The sequence below is a fragment of the Schistocerca nitens genome, chromosome 9 (assembly GCF_023898315.1).
Source record: "Schistocerca nitens isolate TAMUIC-IGC-003100 chromosome 9, iqSchNite1.1, whole genome shotgun sequence".
NCBI classification, from domain to species: Eukaryota; Metazoa; Arthropoda; class Insecta; order Orthoptera; family Acrididae; genus Schistocerca; species Schistocerca nitens.
In genome coordinates, this window is record NC_064622.1 from 436,424,137 (window position 1) to 436,446,851 (window position 22,715).

Genomic DNA, 22,715 nt, shown 5'->3' on the forward strand with positions numbered 1-22,715 from the left:
TGATCACTTAATCTATTTTGGTTACTGGGACTCTGTGTTTGACGTAAATTACTATCTTGTTTGGTATGTCTGGTAATATGTTTAGTAATTTATGAATCTGAGTGTGCTGATGAAGTAAATCTGCAGACTAGCTGTGAATTCGCTGAAGCTTAATTTCTTCTCTTAAATTTTGAACTATGGGGATACAGTTACGTAAAATATCAGTGGTAATCAGGTAAACGTTACAGTAAACTAGAATGTAAGGTTTTTAATCGTATGTCTTTCATATGGAAAGTGAAACAAAAGATATTCAAAAAAGTTATAATTTTATTAAAATTAATTTACAGTATTTGGTGGTGACATCGAAAACAGTTGTGTGGTATTGGACTGTACAGTATTATCAACAAACACTTCACTGAATGTGGAGACGTCTTTTGTGTATCACCAAAGTAGATCTTCTGGTATCAACTCAGATGGCCTTGAATGTCTTCTTTGCAACAACATTACCAAGAGTAACTGTCTGCAATTAAAAACCAAAACAGGAAATTACCATTGTGCCACCTACAATTGTGCTAAATACATTATTGTTACTAAAATCTTTTCTATAGTCATCAGTTACAGCAGCTGTGAAGATAAAGCTCATAAGGTATTTATATGAGGTATATGCTACAGCATAAAAGTTGTTATCAAGTGGCTATAAAGAGTGGTTGATATTATAGATATTACAAATTATACATTACAATTGATGTAGATTCATAAGTGCGTTACACTGGCTAAAATAGAAAGGCTCTGAACGACTTTATTTCCCACAAGTGTCAGCAACGAATGACAACAAGAAGCACAAAGAAAACGGAATGAAATGGAATATTTTTTGACTGGTGATACCCTTATGTACTTTTGCAACACCGCAGATTTTCTACCCACTAATATCTGAGGCTGCAATTTATTACGTGCAATTTGAAACTGCATCAATTTAGTTTTTGGAAATTTTGAAATTTAACTGTTTGCCGAGAACAATTGGTATACTTATCAAGTTTTTTTCGGTTGTAAGTTACATTACTTAGCTTGTATCCTTAATTAATATTATTGCATAATCAGAAATTGTTATAATTTTCGTCTTGTAATCGGTAAGACATTACTGAAAAAACAAGATAATTACTTATGCAAGGATAGAGAGATATGTGGAGGTCTATGTCCTAAGCATTTCGTTCTCTGTATTTATTGCTAAACTTCGTCACAATAAGCGTCAGTAAGATTTTAACGCAGCAAGCGGTTCGTCTTTGCTGCAGTTGCGTTGAAATTTTTTACACAATTTTTTGAAATCAGTATCATCTGTGAACTAAGGTCGCAAACATTCGTTGTTGCACGTTATTAATACAGTACTAGACATTAAAATTGCAACACCAAGAATAAATGCAGATGATAAACGGCTATTCATTGGACAAATATATTATACTATAACTGACATGAGATTACATTTTCACGCAATTTGGGTGCGTAGATCCTGAGAAATCAGTATCCAGAATAACCACCTCTGGACGTAATAACGGCCTTGATACGCCTGGGCGTTGAGTCAAACAGAGTTTGGATGGCGTGAACAGGTACAGCTGCCCATTCAGCTTCACACGATACCACAGTTCATCAAGAGTAGTGACTGACGTATAGTGACGAGCCAGTTGCTCGGCCACCACTGACAAGACGTTTTCAATTAGTGAGAGATGTGGAGAATGTGCTGGTCAGGGCACTCTTCAAAGAGCCGTCAATGCGAACAAGAGGTGACCGAGACGTGTAACCAATGGCACCCCATACCATCACTCCGGGTGCTACGCCAGTGTGGCAACGAAGAATACACTCTTCCAGTGTGCGTTCACCGAGATGTCACCAAACACGGATGCGACCATCATGATGCAGTAAACAAAACCTGGATTCATCCGAAAAAATGACATTTTGCCATTCGTGCACCCAGGTTCGTCGTTGAGTACACCATCGCAGGCGCTCCTCTCGGTGATGTAGCGTCTAGGGTAACCGCAGCCATGGTCTCCGAGTTGATGGTCTATGCTGCTGCAAACGTCATCGAACTGTTCGTGCAGATGGTTGTTGTCTTGCAAACGTCCCCATCTGTTGACTCAGGGATCGAGACTTGGCTGCACGATCCGTTAGAGCCATGCGGATAAGATGCCTGTCATCTCGACTGCTATTGATACGAGGCCATTGGGAACCAGCACGGCGTTCCGTATTACCCTCCTGAACCCACCGATTCCATATTCTGCTAACAGTCATTGGATCTCGACCAAAGCGAGCAGCAATGTCGCGATACGATAAACCACAATCGCGGTAGGCTACAATCCGACCTATATCAAAGTCGGAAACGTGATGGTACGTATTTCTCCTCCTTACACGAAGCATCACAACAACGCTTCACCAGGCAACGCCGGTCAACTGCTGTTTGTATATGAGAAATCGGTTGGAAACTTTCCTCAGGTCAGCACGTTGTAGGTGTCGCCACCGTCGCCAACCTTGTGTGAATGCTCTGAAAAGCTAATTATTTGCATATCACAGCATCTTCTTCCTGTCGGTTAAATTTCGCGTCTGTAGAACGTCATCTTCGTTGTGTAGCAATTTTAATGGCCAGTAGTGTATCTCGTTTAGTTTCCAATGTAAGGGACAACATTCGTGGTGATTTATAGGAATAACGGTTCATTGTGAAATTTGCCATGGAAATCAAGGAATCATTTACGGCAACGTCTGAAGATTTGAAGCAGGCTTACCTAGGTTTACGCTGAACACAGTGTTGCAAATACTTTCCCCAATTCAGAAGTGGTGGACAAGTAATTGCATATAGCCCTCGACCAAAAAGGCGTGTAACCTCGTCTCGTGGAGCTCATAGTCAAAAAATTATGAGGTTTTTATCCGTCAATCATCGTCTGTCAGTGAATTTGCAATAAAGGTTGTAATGTTAAGTACCATTCAGACATTAGATTATTGCTGAAAAACTGAACACACATTGAGTTGCAACAAAATTTGTTGTTGGTTTAGGAAAGGATCATCGAATGTGTGCGAGAAACTCATTGAAGAAGGCAAGATGACGAATTGATGATGACAGGTTAAATAACGGATAAAAATCTGTAACCACTATGCTGTCACTATGCCAGCCTGCCTGCCTCCAGACCCTCAAATAAGATAAAGTTGGGCTAATATTTGAGCAGAAGTATATTTCTACTCCAGAGGCATGTAAATAACTGCATGATTGTAAAGACGTTCATCATTTTATAAAGTCATAATATATTTAATAATGGAATAATAGAAAGAACACCAACTGTCCCCTGTTATGAAGCATTTCGTCATTAGCCATGAGTCTCACTTCTTGTGCTGCTACAGTGTGGAAGATTGTATTAGGTGTTTCTCTGGCGATGGCGTTTCAGCACGGTGCCAAGTGCTTGAAATGTGCAGCACAGTATTTGGGACTTGCGGTCTGGATGATCGGTGTGCCTCTTCTGCATCCCTGGTTTCCGTAAATAACTTCGGTTGGTACCTTTAAATAGACTTGTAACATCTCGGCCCAACTGTGTTAGTGCTTCGTCCCTCGTCACCTGGATGCCTGCAGGAATATTGAACCCTAATATTCCATCCTTCCTTTCTTGTGAAGAACGTACAATATGGAAAAGGAAAATTACTTCATTCTTTGTAGACGATTTCCAACAGCACTTACGTTTTTTTTAAATGTATAACACGTAGTTGTTTTACGGACTTTTGCTCTAACTACCTGTTTCAATTTTACGTCATTAGCGCAGTATATAAGATCAAATATTAAGCACATGTCATAGCATACGTTAACTCAAATCAGACTTCTCTGCACGAATACCAGTTGTGTTTTATATATATTTCTCAGTTCAGATGGGACAGTAATTATGCAGGTTGCCTTATTGAGCTATAAGACATGTGATTGATATTTGATCTTTTATTTCGTGATGATGGCGCGGTAACGAAACCGGTAGTTATAATGAAAGCCAATTTAAAAAATCCTCTTCCTCATTGTTTCCATATAGCACGTCACATCTCTTGACAATAAACTTGGCGAGAAACCTTGGAATGAGCTTTGTGTACTCGTGTTTATCCTTGAACTACTTGTAATAAGCCATGTAACTACTGTTACTTAGGAGACGTCTTCTTTTAAGCATGGGAAAAGAATGACTTCTTGTTTCAAAACATAAAAATATTATTTCTGAGTATTACAGGTATTATCAGGCGCATTAATGTCCCAACAGCGGCTGCTTCACGTCTTTACTACTGATCTTATAGTTTCTATCGCCATCGAGAGTCTTCAGTAAACCTCGAATTTCTCTTCTTTCTTGAACACTACAGTCGATTCCTGTTGAGCCGTTAATCTCCTGCCTTTCTCATCTTTTTCCGTGGGCTGATGTCAACTCTGACGTCATGACTTGAAAGAACGTCGTGCACATCACCTGTATGCAAAGTGAGGCAACTCTTTTGCAAACACACTTAAGAGACAAAACATTATAGCCACTGCTCACCACGACACTTCCTGGAGGCATCAAAAGGAAGTAACGTGGTGAGGAAAATATATTGACGGGAAAGAAATCGCAGTTCCATGGAGGAGTTGTGCGTGGCAGGGGACAGTTGGTAGGCGTGTTTCTACATCTGTATGTCCGCAGCTCGTGGTCTTGCGGTAGCTTTCTCGCTTCCTGCGCACGGGGTCCCGGGTTCGATTCCCGGCGGGGTCAGGGATTTTCTCTACCTCGTGATGACTGGGTGTTGTCTGTTCTTCATCATCATTTCATCATCATTGATTTGCAAGTCGCCGAAGTGGCGTCAATTAAAAAGGACTTGCAATACGGTGGCCGAACTTCCCCGCAAGGGGCCTCCCGGCCAACACTGCCAAACGATCATTTCATACATCTGAATGATGATGTCTATTCAAATTTCGCCCCAGTCGCATAAGAGTAGAGCTAGTAGCGCCACTGTGCGAATGCAAATCAGGTTTGTTTTAAATGTACACTGTAACGGTGGCGAGTGTCAGTTAGCTTTGAACATGGATAGTTCATATTAGTCTATAATGCCTTTAAGGCTCAAGGGTGCCACTATCAACACCCCATTGAGTTTGAACGGGGTCATGTCATAGGGTGACGAGAAACTGGATGTTTCTTCTGCTATACGGCAGAAAGACTTTTCAGGAATGTAGCCACTGTACATGACTGGCGGCAGCGGTGGTCAGGGGAATGTACGGTCGCAAGGAGACTGGCCTGGGGCCGCCACGTGGCGCTACCGAGAGGAAAGACCATCGTGTCCGACATATGACTCTGTCGCATCGTAACTGCATTTGCAGCAGCAGTTTGGGCAGCAGTTGGCACCATAGTGAGACAACGAACTGTTACAAATGTGGACTTCCGAGTCACACGTCCTGCACCGTGCATTCTACTGACCCCAATCCACCGCCACTTGCCACTTCAGTGGTGTCAAGCGAGAGCTCATTCGAGGGCGTGGTGAGGGTCTGTTGCGGTTTCTTATGAAAGCTGGTTCTATCTCGGTGCCAGTGACAGCCCTGCTTGTTATAAGGAGACCAGATGAGTGCCTGCAACCAACCTGTCTGCGTGCTAGACACGCTGGACCTACACCTTGAATTATGGTCTGGGGTGCGATTTCGTATGACGGCAGGAGCTCCATCGTGGTCATCCCACGCATCTTCACTGCAACATCGTACGTCAGTACGGTGACTCTACCAGCTGTTCTGCCATTCATAAGCAGTATTCCAGGGGATATTTTCCAACAACGCTAGCCCACATACCGCTGTTGTAGCCCAGCATGCTCTGCAGAGTGTCTGCATGTTGCCTTGGCCTGCTCTATCGCCAGATCTGTTTCCAGTTGAGCACGTATTAGACATCATCGGATGACAACTCCAGCATCATCCACAAACAATGTTAACCATCCTTGTGCTGAACCACCAAGTGCAACAGGCGTGTAACTCCATTCCACAAAACCGACATTCGTCACCTAAAAAACACAATGCATGCCCGTTTGCATTCTTGACTTCAACATCCGGTGGGTAACACCGAATGGCTTATCAAGCGCTTGCATTAGTCAGTGTTCATGCAATGTTAACCACTTAAATATGTTATCTAGACAAATGTGTTATCGAAATTTCATTACTCTACATTAATTATTTTTTGATGTTGCCATTTTGTTTTCCGTCAGTGTATACAAGCGGAGTGGAGATGAGAACCATTCTAGCGACGATAAAGTCCCTAAATGCGGAAGCACCTCTGGCTTAAACAACTTCGATAAATGGCAGATTGTTATAGACCGGCATCTGGGAAAAGCGTAGCGGAAACAATGAACGAGATGGGAAGTTCGCATGGTATTGTAGGGAGCAAAAATGGAAAGCGGTTCACATCTCATGAGGGAAGATGGAGATTACTACTGTAGAATTGGTGGTGGTCAGTGGCAGGTCTGACGACAGACTACAAAGCTGGCTCAGGCACTATTATTTGTGAATATACCGATCAGCAAGTGGGGCTCCATGGCAGGCGACCACCAATGTGTTGCCGTGTTGACCTGACGACGTCGAGAATTACGATTTCAGTGGGTGTGGGATCATCGACATTGGATTGTGGGTCGAGAGAAACGTCTCCCCTGAGGCGGATGAAAAATGTTTCTTGTTACTCTCGGATAGCTCGTCATTCAGGCGAATGGCTGCTGGGAACATAGACCTCGCCACGAACGCGGGCCGATGGGCACAGTATTACGCTGGAGGGAACCCTCATCTGGGCATCGATGTGGCCACTGGTTATGATAGTACTGTGACAGCTGTGAATTACGTGAACGAGTAGTGAACCACCTGCATCCTTTCGTGCTGCTTACCTGATAGCGATGGTACCTTTGAGCAAGATAATTGTCCGTGTCAGAAGGCCACAATCATGCTATATTGGTTTGAGGAGTATGGAGGTGAACTCCCGTGAACGTCTTGGTCCCCACATTCGCCTGATATGAAGAGAATAGAACTCATCTGGGACGCTATCGGACGCCAGCGCGCCACCCGCAAAGCAAAGACCGTTAATTTATAGAAATGACTGACATGTACGTACGCATCTATTCCGTCATGTCTCCGAAAACCTTCTAATGATATGTCGAGTACGCGCACAGGTGAATCGCTGCTGCATTTCTTTCCAAAGCTGGTTATGCCGGTGGTCACAGCATTTTGGCTCATCGTTGTATCTTTTGATCTATGACATAGCTGTCGATCCGTAGTGGCTGCCACTGAAAAAGGTCCGGTTTTTTGCTTATCTTATTGTCACTAATGACAGTCACTGATCTTACTTTTGCGATGATGGGTTTCGATTGTCACCTACAGACATCTACAGATCGGTGTTGCTGCATGAGGAGCCTCGTAACACTGAATTGAAGATAGCTTTAGATCACAACTGAATACGGTTGCTTCAAAGATAAAAGCATGGGTGTCGTTAAGTATAATAAAAGAAGAAAAAAGAATCTGTTATCGGCATACTCTAAATGGTTTGTGTGTTCGGTTTATGAAGCACAGATGAAGACTAGTGTGTAATACACAGTTGTGGCAAACCGCCTAAAAACAAGACCAAGGCTGATTGGTACGCCAGAATAAGAACTGTTGCCCTTATTCGTATGGGGCTCATCTTTCTTTAGAGCCCATAACTTCCACTACGTCAGAACGAGGCACTGAGATCCGGGGCCGCTAAGGTTCAAGGAATGAAAGGTGAATGTCCGAATTTTAAAAGTTATTCCACTTGCTTCCCGTATCATGACACTTGTGATGCGTGGGAAATGCCGCAATGGACACGGATTCAAGTGAAGTATGGTTGAAATCCCGATTTAGCTTGTTCGTAATTCTCCTAAATCAATTATGGGGAACGCCAGTATGATTCCCTCAACAACGTAGCGGACGATTCGTTCCTCCAACATTGACCGATCCGGGCAACTGGTTGACGCTAATGTCCAAAATGTCGTCGATATCAGTGGCACTTCAAATATAAGATCTCTGAATTTCTTATCAGCCAACGATAACGTCTGGAAAATTTCGTACTAACGTTAGGACGATATTCGTAGTAATACGAGGGACCCTCAGATTAACAGAGAATTCGAATATCTACAAGTTTCTTTCGATGTTTTGATGAGGGAAAGGACTTTGACAACATTATTACGGAAAGAGAGAAGGAAGTGTGTGATACGGTGAGAAGAATTTGACAGTGCGTTAAGAGACCTAAGTAGAAATCCGGTTTCTGAAGTACATGATTTTTGTTCAGAGTTATTGAGATGTTTGAGAAAACCATTCATGACGAAACTGGTTCACCCAAGATCCAGATTGTAATTATATCCTCAGATTTAAAGAAGAATGTAATAATCCCATAACCAGAGAAAGCAGGTGCCTACAGACGTGAAAATTACAGGATCAACAGTTCAGTAAACCATAGTTGTTAAATACTAACACCAGATGTCTACAGAAATATGGAAAGGCTGGTAGAAGATCAGTCTCAGTGCCAAAGAAATGTAAGAACACCCAAAGCAGTACTGGCCCTACGAATAATCTTAAAAGGAAGATTGTAGAAAGACAGATTCACATTTGTTACATTCATAGATTTAGAAACAATACGTTTCGACAGTGTTGATCGAAATACTTTTTGTGGAACTCTGAAGCTATCAGGGATAAAATACAACGAGGAAAAGGTTATATACAACCTGCACAGAGACTACATTGTAACTGTAAGAGTTAAACGATACGAAAGTTTGGCAGTACTTCAGAAGGGAGTGACACAGGGCTACAGTAGGCCCTCAATTTTTCCATTTTTCCATTGAGCAAGCAGTAAATGAAACCATGGAAAAATTGGGAACCGGAATTAAAATTCGAGGAAAAGAAATGAAAACTTTAAGCTGTGCTAATGGCATAGTGATTTTATCAGACGGCATAGAACCTGGAAGATCAGTTTATTTGAATAGAAGATATCTTGAGAATGGGTTATAAGGTGAATACAACAAAAATAAAACAATGTTAATAGAGCGTAATCATATTAAAACTGGTGATGGTGAGGAAACTAGATTTGAAAATAAGACAGTGAAAGGAGTAAACGAGTTTTGCTATTCTGGCAGGAAAATACCTGACGAGGGCGGTAGTAATGAGGACATAAAATTCAGACTGGCGATACAGGAAAAGCTTTCCGGACACAAACAATCACGTAATATAAACGTAAATGTTAGTAAGTCTTACTTAAAATCTTTTTTGGAGTGTTATGAAGAAGATGAAATGTGAAGACATGAAGAATATGCAAGGTTTTGAAATGTGGAGGAACTGACTGGGTACATATGACAACCAACGATGAATCACTTAATCAGATGTAGAAAACAAAGGTTTATAGAACAACTTGACTATGAGATGTGCAAAAAAAGTAGTGTTCGATCTGGCAACGCTGGTGACGTCGGTCTTGGCAGGGAGAGAGGGGAATATGTGATACGTCATCAGAGCGAATTGGACCGCGCTAGTGCCACTTGGGCTGTTCGTAGCGGTTTCTTATAGCGAACAACGTTTTGCCTGTAGGTTATGACAATGAGTAACATGAATTTCGAACAATCGTATGCGGTCCTATATTGCTTCTGACTTGGACACAGTGCAACAGAAAAAGTTAGCAAAATTTCGGCATACATACAAAGACAGTGTTTTCTAAGAGCCCAAGTGTTTTGGTGGTTTAAGACATTTTCAGAAGGAAGACAGTAAATTTAAGATGAACCTCCCAGTGGAAGGCCTTCGGTCTCAAGAACTGATGGAAATGTCGACAGGGTCCGGGATTTGCGATGAGAATGGTAGGGGCACAGTGCAATTTCAGTCACATCACCGTCTATCAGACATCGACCAATGAACTGAGGATGAAAATCTACTTAAACCTGACTCCGAGAAGCTTCACTCGGGACCAACAGAATATGAGGATGGACAGGTATGTTGACTTCTTTGAGTCGATTGGAAATGGGCCCCTTTTCTAGAATGTGTTATTACCACTGACGAGACTTGGGTGTTGGGGTATGACATAGAAACCAAGCGCCAGAATATGGAATGGCACACACAAATCCCACCAATGTCAGAAAAAGAAAGAGTGAACAATTTGAAAATCTTTCTTGTTTTTGATAAGGAGTTTATCGCTCGAGATGCATTTTGCTAACAGTTGTATGCAAAAGGGCCATACATGTGAGACCAAACATGAGAAACAAGTTGGTGTTGGATCACGACAATGCAAAAGGATCATCTAGTTGAGACCAGACATAAAAAAAAAATCTGGGTTTTGGATCACAACAACGTACCTCGTCCCACAGCAATGTCAGTAAGCCATTTTTTGACCAGCAAGAACATTCCTGGCTCCCCAGCCCAGCCTCCTCAATCTCTCGACCTCAGTTCTTATGCCTTTTTTCCATTTCAAAGAACGGAAAAAAACCTCAGAGACATCATTTTTGGGTCCCGAACAACATTCAAACGGCTTTAACCGACCAGGTAAAGGTTATTCCAGTATCGAAGTTCCAGCAATGTTATGACATGTAGAAAACCATTTCCAGCGCTATGTGGCTTCCCAAGGCAATTACTGTGACGGGAAAAATGCTGAACTGTAACGCTATTGGAGTGAAACAGACGAAAAAAATCCAATCTTCTTGCTTTATGTACACACCTCATAAAATAACGGAGGGTTTTTATAGGACACATCCAGACATATGAAGAAACAGCAAATTTAGTAATGTAGTGATGTTGGGGCGTTTTAATTTAGTAACGTGCAGATATTTAGACTAGATTATCTTCAAATAACGACTCAGTCATCAGCTAAGAATCGGTGTGAAGGTACGCGACCTTTACTAAACTGTACGTTTGCTCTGGAAGTTCTATGTTTTCGCTGTCGCCACTTCTCAAATTGACTACTATCCTATCCACCCTTTTCAACAGGATATGTGCAGATCTATGCATATCTTCTTCTTCTACTACACATATTGTAAAGTAATATATCGTGTTTTTCTGTTCCTACGTAAAGATTAACCTGAGGAACTACTGTAGGTTTCCCTCATACGGATTTTACTAACAGATAAATTGATTTACGAGGGAGGTTTATGTGTATAACTTACTAGTTGTCTGGGCAAAGATACATAGCGATGGGACAGGTCACTACCCCAGTACAGATCTTTCTGCAGTGGGCTAGCTTCTGAGTGACACACATTCTCTCTGTACCATGTCTCACCTGCAGAGCCTTGTCAGCCGAGTACTTCGTCTCCGATGTGATGATCTTGCCGTCCGGGTACTTCGCCCAGTGCACCACCGTGTCGCCTCCCTTGACGGAGTACTTGCTGCGTGTTGTGCGGTCCCACATCGTCTCGTCGAATTCCTCGTCCAGCTTGCACTTGGTGTCAAACTTGCGGCCAGCCCCTTCCAAACTGAAAGTGTACTCGTCGCCATTCACCGCCAAACCGATGGTTATTTTGGTTCCCAGTATTTCTTTCCGCCTATCTGCATCGTCGACACCTGTCAATAAAAAGTACATTAAGGACGCACACACCTAATTAAGATACAAATTTCTGTTTAGAATTTACTCTTTGCTTGATTCCTTTCCAGGAGCAGGAGGACTTCAGTAATCTGATGGTGGGTTCACAACAGCCCTCCACGCGTGAGTGCTCAAAGTTCAGATGGTGATCATGTTTTACGTATACAGTCGGTTTCATAATTACATGATCGAACTTCTTGCACGAGAAGCTATACTGCTGATACTCGAATAAACATGGAACTGCGAAGATTGACGTTTCCTGTGCTAAGAATATTTCTGTCTGTTTGTGGAGATAAGCAAGCATCTGGTTCGAGTCCAAGACATCTGCGAAGGGGCCTGTTTATTTTTTAACATTGTTTTTCGGCCCCACAGTAGCGTTCTAGTGCATCAGTTTCTGGTCACTAGAGGGACAACAGTTCCCGAAAACACCCCATACTCGACTGATTCGTGCCCTTTCCTCAAACTCAAACCTTTCTCAACGGGCATCGGCTCAACACAACATGCGGCGAAGTGTTCACACTTGCCAACAAATGGACTCAGAGCAGATGATAAATACTTTGACAGGTTATAAGTCGGTGCACCCAAATTACTAACAATAGGGCGTAGAGGAACCCCTTCCTTATGCAACTTAGGCAGACCATACAACCTAGGCGGAACGGCAGCACCAGGATGAAGTTTCTTACGTAAGTCATCTGACAACGAACTCTTTTTCAACAGTGAAAGTGTCTTACGTTTGATCCTTTCTGTGGGGTCATTGGATAGTCTTCTGTACGTCGGGTCGTTGAGAAGTAAATCCATTTTTAGGACATAATCATCCCGCGTCATTACAAGTGTGAACACCATATACCCAATTCGGTGGATTTTATTCGACGATTGGGATCTTTGAAGTTGAGTCCTTCAGATCTGTTAGTGAGTTTCGATGTGGTATCCCTATTTACACGAGTTCCTCTGGAAGAGTCCCTCAGTTTGATCAGTGAAAAACTGGATGAAGAGCTGGTGAAGCTTTGTCGTCATGTGCTGACCTCCACGTATTTTTTATTTAACGGTAACATTTTTGAACAGAATGACGGACTGGCTATGGGTGGTCCTTTGTCACACATAGTCCCCAATTTATGGAGGACTTCGAGGCCATGACACTGAGGACTTCAGCTTTGCAACCAACGTGCTTCTGGAGATACGTGGACGATACCTTCTTCGTCTGGCCGCATGGACGTGATGCTCTTAACAGATTTTTGGACCACTTCAACTGTCTTCATCCCCGTATCAAATTTACATTGGAGGTTGAAAATGATGGGATGCTTCCATTTTTAGATGTAATGATTTATAAAAAACCAGATGGAACTTTGGGACACAGTGTTCACCGAAAGCCAACACACACAGATTGGTATCTGCACCCTAAGAGCTGTCAGCCACCACACCAACGTAGTGGCGTCCTTAGGACTTTGGTACGGAGAGAATATGCCATTTCCGACGCAGACAGCTTAACCCAAGAACTTGAGCATTTGATGACTGTTTTTAAGGAAAATGGATACACCGAGAAACAGATTCGTCGGGCTATGGAATTTGGACCATCTCCGGAGGTGTACGAAAAGGAACATAGATCTGTGGCCTTTCTTCCTTATGCTGGAGGCTTATCGTTTAAGATTGGACGAATTTTAAGGAATTTTAACATTAAGAGTGTGCTCCGTCCACCTTCTAAGATTAGAGCTCTGCTCGGCTCTGTGAAGGGAAGAAACCCGGGGTGTACAAAATCCCGTGTCAATGTGGGAAAGCTTACGTTGGCCGTTCTATTCGCACAGTGAATGACAGGTGTGTGGAACATCGCCGTCACACGAGGCTACAACAGCCGGAAAAATCGGCCGTAGCAGAACACTGCCTAAATGAGGGACACAAAATGAAATTTGAGGAAACTGTTGTGATTGCCAACATTTCCGGTTTTTAGAATAGTGTCTATAAAGAGGCGATTGAAATTAGGTTGGCTGATAATTTAATCAACAGGGACAATGGGTTTCCTCTTAGCAAAACGTGGAATCCTGTATTATCTCGCATCAAAACTGAACGTTCTTCTGTTCGGCCTTGATTGCGATATATCGTTGCCAGCAGTGTTTCACTAAGGGCGGCGCCACCTCCCTGTTTTGGAAGGCAGAAACCGTGATGGACGGTGCATGCGCCGTGTACTGAACGGTGGCCTATATAGGACGTCGAACTGCAATCTTGCGTCAGTTCTCAGCGGGACTCATCAGCAGAAGCAGCATTTCCTGAAGATGGCGAACAGTTGGATCGCCGAAATATCGAGTCAAGTTGATTTTAGGATTCAGCAGCAAACCCGAAGAGACATTCACGCTCCTAATATAGTTTTGGCCCAAATTTGCAATGCAGTACAGCAACTAATCTAAGCAGCATGGATTCCACAGGTGCATGATACGTTTGTGGAGGTATGTGGCATCAGATGTCTACCACCGTAATTCTCAGGGCTATGGCTTGAGGGTGCGATGCTGACGCTCATTAGGGATCCGGATACGTCCATCAAATTCAGATCAGGCAAATTTGGTGGCCAACACATCAATGTGAGTTCACTTCACGCTCCGCAGACCACACTAGGATGGCACTGGTCTTCTGACACGGGATTTTACGAAACTGCAAGATGATATCGCCGTCAAGTAAGGTGAGGTCTTATGGGACCAAACTGTTGAGGTCATCAGTACCTTAATTACTTTAATTTAAACTAACTTATGCCAAGGACAACACACACACCCATGCCCGAGGGAGGACTCGAACCTCCGGCGGGGGGAGCCGCGCGGCCCGTGACAACGCCACGGCTACCCCGCGTCGCCGTCAGGGAGACATTAACCATGAAGAGATTAGATTTGGTTAGATTCAGTTTTCATTCCACAGACCCAGAAATGAGATGCGTGTGGAACAAGTCAGAAAGTATAACGTTTTAATATAATGCTCAGTACCCTGGTCATTCGACAGGAGACTGTCAAAAATAGGAGAATACATTACAGTGAACTGGAACTGCTAATATATTCGGAACTAATACCTGTCAGAATGAAACGTAGTTCTGCGCTTTTAATAAATTTATCATACACAGAATACCTAATCTTGCCTGTTGTGACCAAGTGTTGTCAAAAATGAAGTGTAACAGACATTTTTACTTAAGCTGGTTTAACAGTACCTACATCTACATCTACATCAATACCCCCCAAGCCACCTGGCGGTGTGTGGCGGAGGGCACTTTACGTGCCACGGTCGTTACCTCCCTTTTCTGTTCCAGTCGCATATGGTTCGCGGGAAGAACGATTGTCTGAAACCCTCCGTACGCGCTCTAATCTCTCTAATTTTACATTCGTTATCTCCTCGGGAGGTATAAGTAGGGGGAAGCAATATATTCGATACGTCATCCAGCAACGCACCCTCTCGAAACCTGGCGAGCAAGCTACACCGCGATGCAGAGCGCCTCTCTTGCAGAGCCTGCCACTTGAGTTTGCTAAACATCTCCGTACCGCTATCATGGTTACCAAATAACCCTGTGACGAAACGCGCCGCTCTTCTTTGGATCTTCTCTATCTCCTCCGTCAACCCGATGTGGTACGGATCGCACACTGATGAGCGATACTCAGGTACAGGTCGAACGAATGTTTTGTAAGCCACCTCCTTTGTTGATGGACTACATTTTCTAAGGACTCTCCCAATGAATCTCAATGTGGCACCCGCCTTACCAGCAATTAATTTTATATGATCATTTCACTTCAAATCGTTCCGCACGCATACTCCCAGATATTTTACAGAAGTAACTGCTACCAGTGTTTGTTCCGCTATCATATAATCATACAATAAAGGATCCTTCTTTCTATGTATTCGCAATACATTACATTTGTCTATGTTAAGGGTTAGTTGCCACTCCCTGCACCAAGTGCCTATCCGCTGCAGATCTTCCTGCATTTCGCTACAATTTTCTAATGCTGCAACTTCTCTGTATACTACATCATCATCCGCGAAAAGCCACATGGAGCTTCCGACACTATCTGCTAGGTCATTTATATATATTGTGAAAAGTAATGGTCCCATAACACTCCCCTGTGGCACGCCAGAGGTTACTTTAACGTCTGTAGACGTCTCCCCATTGATAACAACATGCTGTGTTCTGTTTGCTAAAAACTCTTCAATCCAGCCACACAGCTGGTCTGATATTCCGTAGGCTCTTACTTTGTTTATCAGGCGACAGTGCGGAGCTGTATCGAACGCCTTCCGGAAGTCAAGGGAAATAGCATCTACCTGCGAGCCTGTATCTAATATTTTCTGGGTCTCATGAACAAATAACGCGAGTTGGGTCTCACACGATCGCTGTTTCCGGAATCCATGTTGATTCCTACAGAGTAGATTCTGGGTTTCCAAAAACGACATGATACGCGAGCAAAAAACATGTTCTAAAATTCTACAACAGATCGACGTCAGAGATATAGGTCTATAGTTTTGCGCATCTGCTCGACGACCCTTCTTGAAGACTGGGACTACCTGTGCTCTTTTCCAATCATTTGGAACCTTCCGTTCCTCTAGAGACTTGCGGTACACGGCTGTTAGAAGGGGGGCAAGTTCTTTCGCGTACTCTGTGTAGAATCGAATTGGTATCCCGTCAGGTCCAGTGGACTTTCCTCTGTTGAGTGATTACAGTTGCTTTTCTATTCCTTGGACACTTATTTCGATGTCAGCCATTTTTTCGTCTGTGCGAGGATTTAGATAAGGAACTGCAGTGCGGTCTTCCTCTGTGAAACAGCTTTGGAAAAAGGTGTTTAGTATTTCAGCTTTACGCGTGTCATCCTCTGTTTCATTCAACAGACTGTGTTTAAATTGTGGTTTATCTGAAAACAAGTTTTTAATGGTCACTGGCAGTTTATTGAAAATGTGTTTTCCTGAATATTGGACTCGTTTTAGGACCAAGTAAGTCTTTATGTAGATTGTTCTTATTCTAGTATTGATACTTTGTATTGAGCTATTGGTTGGAAATAGAGATATATTACTTGCAACAATTTTCGTTAAGGAACAAATATACTGAGAAGCAGTGGTTAGAATTCAAAGTTCCTTGGACAGGTTTCTACACGATGTTCTTGAATTTACACCACCAATGAGTCTTACGGCGCGCTTTTGCACGCTAAGAAATTTTGTTCGTTTTAATGAGTTACCCCAGAATATAATCCCGTCTGATATAACAGAATGAAAGTAAGCAAAGTATGTAAGTTTTTTTTATGTGTATATCTCGTACATCTGACATCATTCTCACCGCAAATACAGACTTGTTTAGGCGCTTAAGCAATTCTGTGGTACACCCATCCCAACTGAATTTATTATCGAGTTCTAATCCCAGAAATTTAACTTTATCGGCCTCTTCGATCTGCATGCCTTCATATGTTATACACTACTGGCCATTAAAATTGCTACACCACGAAGATGATGTGCTACAGAAGCGAAATTTAACCGACAGAAAGAAGATGTTGTGATATGCAAATGATTAGCTTTTCAGAGCATTCACACAATTTTGGCGCCGGTGGCTACGCCTAGAACGTGCTCCTGTATTTTTTGGTTCTGATAACACCCCATGTCATTCCAAGCATGTGTATCAATTTGTACCTCTCTACATACATTACTCCGTGATTTATTCAGTTTTCAAATTTATACTGACTTTTTGATCATCCGGTACTTTCCTTCCTTCCTAACCGTGCCTCGCCGCCGCAACCCCGCCAACCCAAGGTGGGCAGTGATCTTTTGGCTCACCAGCGTACGTATCGTACACTAAGCCTGAAGAGAACTCACCGACGGCTTGCAGGAAGGCGTCCATGTTCTCCTGGCTGGCGACATCCAGCTCGTACTTCTTCCCTGAGAACTGTTTCACCATTTTGACGAGATGTGTGTCACCGGAGCACTATAGTGCAGGAAATTATACAGTGGTATCCTGGTGTACTACAGAGGCAGTATTTATGCAAAACCCCTACACCGAGCAGGCTGAAAGTCCCTGAGATAATGGGAGACAGTGGTAACAAGGCGCGTAGGCTGTCCAGCAAACAATGAGATAACAAATGAAAGAGCCGCGGGCCTAAGTGAGGCATTTACGTATTAGCAGGGAGGGAAGTTCACCTAGTTGCGTAACTGCCGTAGGCGTTCCCTTGCTCTTTTAGTACGATGAGCTCACTTTACAGAGTCTGAGGTATTGTGCATGTGACATGTCTTGACAGAAAAAACGCTAGACATTAAGCTATCGTCTTTAGATATAAGCACTGCACGCTGCCTCCACGAAAAGGGGCAGGCTGTCGGATCACGTGAAACTGCATGACTCATCATAACGTTACTGCCCTTTTAGGGATTAAATATCGAATTCGGAAACGGCAAAGAATCATTTGTTTTTGGAAAAGAAATTCCACCGTGCAGATACTGTGTATATTTGTTTTAAGAATCGGATTCAAAGAATGAGAGATCAGTTTTCACGTCAAACCAGATATGAGACAAAGGAACAGAGGATCAAAAACAGCAACTAACAAATAGAAAAGAAACAATGTACGAAGAACTTATGAAATTCTTCTGTGATTGTACAAGCAACATAAATATGCCACCATGACAGAAACAAAATAACATAAAATTACACTTACGTTTCATTTGTATGTGAGTGTTAGTGGCCAACAATTTCGAATGTCCACAGTTCAATCCACAGGCGGTCTGATGACTTTTCTCCCACTGTTTCATTCACCTTCGACTCTAATTTACTGAAGTGAAAAATTCCAGTCCACGTTATGACAGACTCTGTAAAACAGCTCAAAGATTGAAGGAAGGCAAGAGCGTCACCTCCAAATGGACCGTGTCCTTCAATCTAACTATATATGACGGGAGTATCTGTTCCCGAAAGAACAGTTACCGTCGATGACCATGCAGCATTGCTAGAAATGAAATGATAATTAAATAGACACCCTAGCTGCAAGCAAGCGTTGATACACTTAAAAATATGGGTTCCCGGCCTTTGACCTTCTTGTGCGAACGCACACGCTATGCCCGAACTCGTACGGGACTTGGTAGATTAATCTGCCACGAGTAATGAGTATGATGGGCAAACATCTATTAGGCGCACTACGAATGTAGTGTTGTGGACATGTTGGGAATGTGGATCTCACGGGGAGCGTGCAAGGGATAAGTCCCTGCAGACGCACTATCCTCTGTGCCCGCGGTGGCTCAGATGGATAGAGCGTCTGCCATGTAAGCAGGAGATCCCGGGTTCGAGTCCCGGTCGGGGCACACATTTTCAACATGTCCCCAATTAAGTGTATCAACGCCTGCTTGCAGCTAGGGGGTCTATTTAATTATCATTTCCTTCAATCTAATCTTCGGGTTGAAGATAAAATTTGCTTACTACCTACGAGGATGATTCAAATGAAAACCTTATCAGTATAATAAAATTCTTAAGATTTGCAGTTTCAAATAGCTACCCTTGTATTTTGGAAAATTACCAACAGTTGGAAGCTTGTTGCTGAATCACAGAAAAGGAACCTGTGTCTGCGCAAAGATGGCTACGTATTCATCGATTTGCATCGCTTTACTGTACTGTGATAAGGTATATGTGCCACTTGCTTGGACGGGCAGGGACGGAATATTTTAAATTTTTTTATTGAAAATTTTCATTTCTGAGTCCTTATTTCGGAGCTGTCAAATCCGTTCGCAGTACCAGCACGTAATGCTGACCTGTTGCTCTTCACACGTTCAGCGTTGCTGAGCCAGGGACTTTGCTCAGAATCCCCGGTCAATTAGGGTGCAAATGGGGCCATGTGATGCGCAAGACATGGACACCTGAGGAACAAGGCACAGATACTTTGCTCACTGGTTTCCGTCCTGTTTCCAGGACCTCTCCTGTTTCCCTGGGGACTTTGGCCATAGCGACCACCTTCCACACAGATAATCGCTTACCTTGTATATTTTTATTATGAATAAAAGCCCTATGGGTTTTTCACCTGACTATTCTGGGTATCATTTCTAAAAATGTCAGGATCGTCTCGCAGTATCCAACCTTCATAAAAGTTTCTCAGGTTAGCGACGAGTCCACAGAAGTTATGTAGGTAATGCACATATAATTGGTCAAGACTGCGCTAGTTAAGCTTAACATTTCCTGGACTATCTTAATGAACTGGCGCTTAGGATTTCCTCCAGCTTGTTTTCTGTTGATGTCGTCCCACGCAGCAGTTCTCGTAGCGCACTGTATTCTTCAAAAGATGCTGGCAGGCTACCTGTGATTGTGCGTTAGTGTGTGGGCACCTAATTTACTAGAAATAACTGCTGGGATTACGTTATGATGCGTTTATCAGAAAAGACACTTACAATTAAATAGCCTGAAACGATTCATTTCAAGAAGTCTTGAGTCAGGTGATATCGACTATCACAGAAGGACAAGATCTGAGTACCTCCAATCACCGACTAGTGAGACTGGTGCACAGCTGATATCTCTTGCATTCCATGTAAAACTTCGTAACTATTCGTACATCATCGGTAGTAGCTTAACAGTATTCATTATTATAGTGATTTAATCGATTAACAACATAGAAATATTGTTGTTTTAAAGCTCTCCTACTAGTATTTGCTGTGCTAACAATGGACCTAGGTAACTAATGATTATTAAAGAAAATTCTGCATTCGAGACATGTGGTTCCCCTATGTATCGACTGCCAAGAAAGATTCACTCTCAGAATGAAATTTTCACTCTGCAGCGGGGTGTGCGCTGATATAAAACTTACTGGCAGATTATATTTGTGTGACGGACCGAGACTCGAGCTCGGAACCCTAGTCGTTAGCTGGTAGTGCTCTAACAACTGAGCTACCCAAGCTCGACTCACGACCTCTCCTTACAGCTTTACTTCAACCTACCTCGCCTCATTTGGAAAGCAGGAGACGAGATAATGGCGGAAGCAAAGCTGTGAGGACGGATCGTGAGTCGTGCTTGGGTAGCTCTGTCAATAGAGTACTAACCCTCGAAAGGCTAGGGTCCCTAGTTCGAGTCTCGCTCTGGCACTCGGTTATAACCTGTCAGGAAGTTATAAGATTCGTTCACATGGCTCGAGTACATCTCCTCGCTCCAGTGAGTCGCTACTGTGGCATATGGTCCATCCATTATGGAAACCTGCATGGAAAACGGCGTCTCAGTCGTTGCTGTTGTATTTTGCAGTGCTGCTTAAAGTGAACTACTTCTGATAGTTACAAAATCCCAATAAAATGTAAAATTTAGAAAATAGAACGCAGTGTAAAATAAGAGCAACCTCAATAAATCCAACTGTTCCATATGATCACGTCTTAACCCACTCCTGCCGCTCTGTACAAGCTAGTGTCAAAAGTGAGATGATTGCCACATTGTGAGCAACCAATTGACCTTTTGCAACTGGTTGTCGTCACAACCCAGTTTTAGTACTATGAGAGGGAAGCCACAGCACTTTATGCGGATTGCAGTCCTCTCTGGCTTGTGCTACTCAGCGCTGCACCTGCGCGCATGCATTGTACATACTGGCCGATACCACCTGCTGATGTCGGTCACCCGACACCAGCACTCGTGTTGTGTGTGGGTGTACCGACACTGGCCGAGTTCCTGCCAGCAGCAGGCAGCTGTGCTTCCACCCAGCAGCCTTTTCCCAGCTCGTCGCCTTTTGCTACCATCTCACCGTACTACACTACTGCCCATTAAAATTGCTACACCACGAAGATGACGTGCTACAGAAGCGAAATTTAACCGACAGGAAGAAGATGCTGTGATATGCAAATGATTAATTTTTCAGAGCATTCACACAAGGTTGGCGCCGGTGGCGACACCTACAACATGATGACGTGAGGAAAGTTTTTCAACCGATTTCTCATACACAAACAGCAGTTGACTGGCGTTGCCTGGTGAAACGTTCTTGTGATGCCTCGTGTAAGGAGGAGAAATGCGTACCATCACCTTCCGACTTTGATAAATGTCGGATTGTAGCCTATCAGCCGGCCGGCGTGGCCGAGCGGTTCTAGGCGCTTCAGTCTGTAACCGTGCGACCGCTACGGTCGCAGGTTCGAATCCTGCCTCGGGCATGGATGTGTGTCATGTCCTTAGGTTAGTTAGGTTTAAGTAGTTCTAAGTTCTAGGGGACTGATGACCTCAGCAGTTAAGTCCCATAGTGCTCAGCGCCATTTGAACCATTTTTTTGTAGCCTATCGCAATTGCGGTTTATCGTATCGCGACATTGCTGATCGCGTTGGTCGAGATCCAATGTCTGTTAGCAGAATATGGAGTCGGTGGGTTCAGGAGGGTAATACGGAACGCCCTGCTGGATCCCAACGGCCTCGTATCACTAGCAGTCGAGATGACAGGCATCTTATCCGCATGGCCGTAACGGATCGTGGAGCCACGTCTCGATCCCTGAGTCAGCAGATGGGGACGTTTGCAAGACAACAACCATCTGCACGAACAGTTCGACGACGTTTGCAGCAGCATGGACTATCACCTCGGAGACCATGGCTACGGTTACCTTTGACGCTGCATCACAGACAGGAGCGCCTCCGATGGTGTACTCAAACACGAACCTGGTGCACGAATGGCAAAACGTCATTTTTTCAGATGAATCCAGGTTCTGTTTACAGTATCATGATGGTCGCATCCGTGTTTGGCGACATCGCATTGAACCCGGCGTGATGGTAGGGGTGCCATTGGTTCGTTACACGTCTTGGTCACCTTTTGTTCGCACTGACGGTATTTTGAACACTGGACGTTACATTTCAGATGTGTTACGACCTGTGGCTCTACCCTTCATTCGAAACCCTACATTTCTGCAGGATAATGCACGACCGCATGTTGCAGGCCTTTCTGGATACAGAAAATGTTCGACTGCTGCCCTGGCCAGCACACTCTCCAGATCTCTTACCAACTGAAAGCGTCTGGTGAATGGTGGCCGAGCAACTGGCTCGCCGCAATACGCCAGTTACTACTCTTGATGAACTGTGGTATCGTGTTGAAGCTGCATGGGCAGCTGTACCTGTACACGCCGTCCAAGCTCTGTTTGACTCAATGCCCAGGCGTATCAAGGCCGTTGTTACGGCCAGAGGTGGTTATTCTGGTTATTGATTTCTCAGAATCTATGCACCCAAATTGCGTGAAAATGTAATCACATGTCAGTTCAAGTATAATATATTTGTCCAATG

General features: G+C 43.6%; 1 protein-coding gene and 1 non-coding gene across 2 annotated transcripts; one reads left to right on the forward strand and one right to left on the reverse strand.

Moving 5' to 3' along the window:
- Window positions 1-288: 288 nt before the first annotated feature.
- Window positions 289-17,493, reverse strand: LOC126203745 (fatty acid-binding protein, adipocyte-like). Its single transcript, XM_049938113.1, has 3 exons — window positions 17,340-17,493; window positions 11,229-11,509; window positions 289-499 (listed from the first exon to the last, which is right to left on the reverse strand). The coding sequence occupies exons 1-3, from the start codon at window positions 17,419-17,421 to the stop codon at window positions 449-451; spliced, it is 414 nt and encodes a 137-aa protein (XP_049794070.1). The 5' UTR covers window positions 17,422-17,493; the 3' UTR covers window positions 289-448.
- Window positions 17,494-18,731: 1,238 nt separating this feature from the next.
- On the forward strand, window positions 18,732-18,806 carry Trnat-ugu (transfer RNA threonine (anticodon UGU)). Its single transcript has one exon. It is a non-coding gene; the product is annotated as a tRNA-Thr (tRNA).
- The last annotated feature ends 3,909 nt before the right edge of the window (window positions 18,807-22,715 follow it).